Source organism: Arachis duranensis, chromosome 5, assembly GCF_000817695.3.
Source record: "Arachis duranensis cultivar V14167 chromosome 5, aradu.V14167.gnm2.J7QH, whole genome shotgun sequence".
Taxonomy (NCBI): domain Eukaryota; kingdom Viridiplantae; phylum Streptophyta; class Magnoliopsida; order Fabales; family Fabaceae; genus Arachis; species Arachis duranensis.
Window position 1 is genome coordinate 69967125 of NC_029776.3, and position 2519 is coordinate 69969643.

General features: G+C 42.9%; 1 protein-coding gene across 1 annotated transcript; it reads right to left on the bottom strand.

The window, feature by feature from the left end:
• Nucleotides 1–1071: 1071 nt before the first annotated feature.
• LOC127747631 (uncharacterized) lies at nucleotides 1072–1587 on the bottom strand. Its single transcript, XM_052261735.1, has one exon. It carries the CDS (start codon nucleotides 1585–1587, stop codon nucleotides 1072–1074), a length of 516 nt encoding a protein of 171 aa, XP_052117695.1.
• Nucleotides 1588–2519: the final 932 nt, after the last annotated feature.

Genomic DNA, 2519 nt, shown 5'->3' on the forward strand with positions numbered 1-2519 from the left:
AACACGTTTAACCTCCAGTTTAAGGTTAAACTGGAGGTTAAACGCCAGTTTCCTCTTTTCTCAGCTTTCATGATTCTGGCGTTTAACCTTCAGTTTAACCTTAAACTGAAGGTTAAACGCCACTTTCAGCTTTGGTGCATTTCTTATTCTGGCGTTTAACTTCCAGTTTAAGGTTAAACTGGAGGTTAAACGCCACTTTCAGCATTATATGGCTTGGTAGTTTAAGTTCCAGTTTAAGCTTAAACTGGAACTTAAACTCCACATGTGATTTTCAAGCTTCCTTTATTGATTTTGTTGCTTCCTTGCCTAGCCTCTTCTTCCCTGAAATCATCCACACAATTGCATCAAAGTCTTGCAAAATTTCATGAGAAATCTTCCATTCATAGCATTCAAGTAATATAACTAAAAACTCATGGAATTTGCATCAAAATTACACTGTTTGGATGATTCATTACTTTGTTGTTCATTTAACCATTCTTGGTTACTTTAAGCTCAAGAAAATGCATAAAACAACCAAAACTAACAGAATATTGCTAGTGAAACTAGCCTAAGATGCCTTGGCATCACCAGGTGCGCACACACGTGATTGTCCTGGGCCCCAAGCATGGGACTGTCGCAGAGTAGGCTTAACTCTCTGGAAAATGTATGGAGGGTCGCTGTTGTCGATCCATGCGTCCGCGCACGGTGCGCGTCCGCACGGATGATCGACAATTGCTTCAAGGACGCGCGCCAGGTGCGCGCACGCGCAGAAGGGTGCCATTTCCAAAATTTTGTATGTTTTTGCACCACCTATGGCATTCCAACCCTCTAAACAGCCACTTAAGCACCATAGAAGGATGTTTTAACTCGATACTACCAAATGACTCAACAAATGAAGTAAAATTAGAATTGAAATCTAACTACAACTACTTCTATTACCTATTACCTAGGTATCCATCATTAATTCAAGCGTTAAGCAAGTGTCAATCAAGAAATGATGCAATGGTTATGTACAAAAGAAGATTTTACCATGGTGGGGTGTCTCCCACCTAGCACTTTTGTTTACCATCCTTAAGTTGGACTTCCACTAGCTCAAAGTTCTTGTTCAAGAGAGGCATCCCTCAAGAGGAATACTTCAAATTCCTTGGAGTTCCTTCTTTGCTCACCATGGTACAATTTGAGACGGTGCCCATTTACCTTGAAAATGTCCGGACTTGATGGGTGGCGCAAGTGGTAGACCCCATACGGTTCTACTTTCTCCACTTGGTAGGGTCCATCCCACCTTGGTCTATGTTTTCCGGGTAGTAATCTCAACCTTGAGTTGTAAAGAAGGACTAGCTCACCGGGTCGGAATTCCCTTCTCCTAATGTTCTTGTCATGGATGGCTTTCATCTTTTCCTTGTAAAGTCTAGAGTTGTCATAAGCTTCCAATCTTAAGCATTCCAATTCTGCTAATTGAAGCTTTCTCTCTACTCCGGCTCTACCCAAGCTCATATTACATTCCTTTATTGCCCAATAAGCTTTGTGTTCGATTTCTACCGGTAAGTGGCATGCTTTACCATATACAAGCCTAAAGGGGCTCATGCCAATGGGTGTTTTGTAAGCCATTCGATATGCCCATAGTGCATCGGAGAGTTTAGCGCTCCAATCCTTCCGATTCGGCTTTACAACCCTTTCCAACACATGTTTGATTTCCCGGTTAGAAACCTCAGCTTAGCCGTTTTGTCTGAGGGTGGTAGGCCGTGGCGACTTTGTGTATGATGCCATACTTTCTCATGAGGCCGTCCATTTTTTTGTTGCAAAAGTGGGATCCTTGGTCACTTATGATTGCTCTTGGGGAGCCAAAGCGACAAATAATATTGTTCCTCACAAAAGAATAAACAACATGAGCATCATCCATTCGGGTGGGGATTGCCTCCACCCATTTTGACACATAATCGACGGCTAACAAGATGTAGAGAAAGTCGTTGGAATTTGGAAATGGTCCCATGAAGTCGATTCCCCATTCATCAAAGATTTCACAAAAAAACATATTTTGTTGGGGGATTTCGTCCTTCTTAGAAGTATTTCCAACCCGAATGCATTGGGGGCAAGATTTGCAATAGAGAGAAGAATCTTTGAGAAGTGTTGGCCACCAAAATCCGCAATCAAGGACCTTTCTTGCCGTTCTTTGGGGACCATAGTGGCCACCTCCTTCGGAAGCATGGCAAGCGTCCAAGATTGCTTAGAATTCGGTTTGAGGTATGCACCATCGCACTATTTGGTCCGCTCCACACCTCCACAAATAAGGATCGTTCCAAACATAGTATTTGGATTCGCTTTTCAGCTTATCATTTTGATGTTTGCTGAGATTGGGAGGGAGGGTGCGTGAAACCAAGTAGTTTGCTATTGGGGCATACTAAGGAACTACTTCCGAGATTGCGTGCAAACCATCTAGAGGAAAGGAGTCATTGATAGGAGTGGTGTCGCCTTTTGCGTGTTCGAGGCGACTTAGATGGTCTGCCATTAAGTTTTGGGAACCACTCCTATCTTTGATTTCC

What these genes read in the sequence shown, in the direction of transcription:
- LOC127747631 (XM_052261735.1), bottom strand. Translation starts at nt 1,587, where the DNA reads ATGGCTTACAAAACACCCATTGGCATGAGCCCCTTTAGGCTTGTATAT.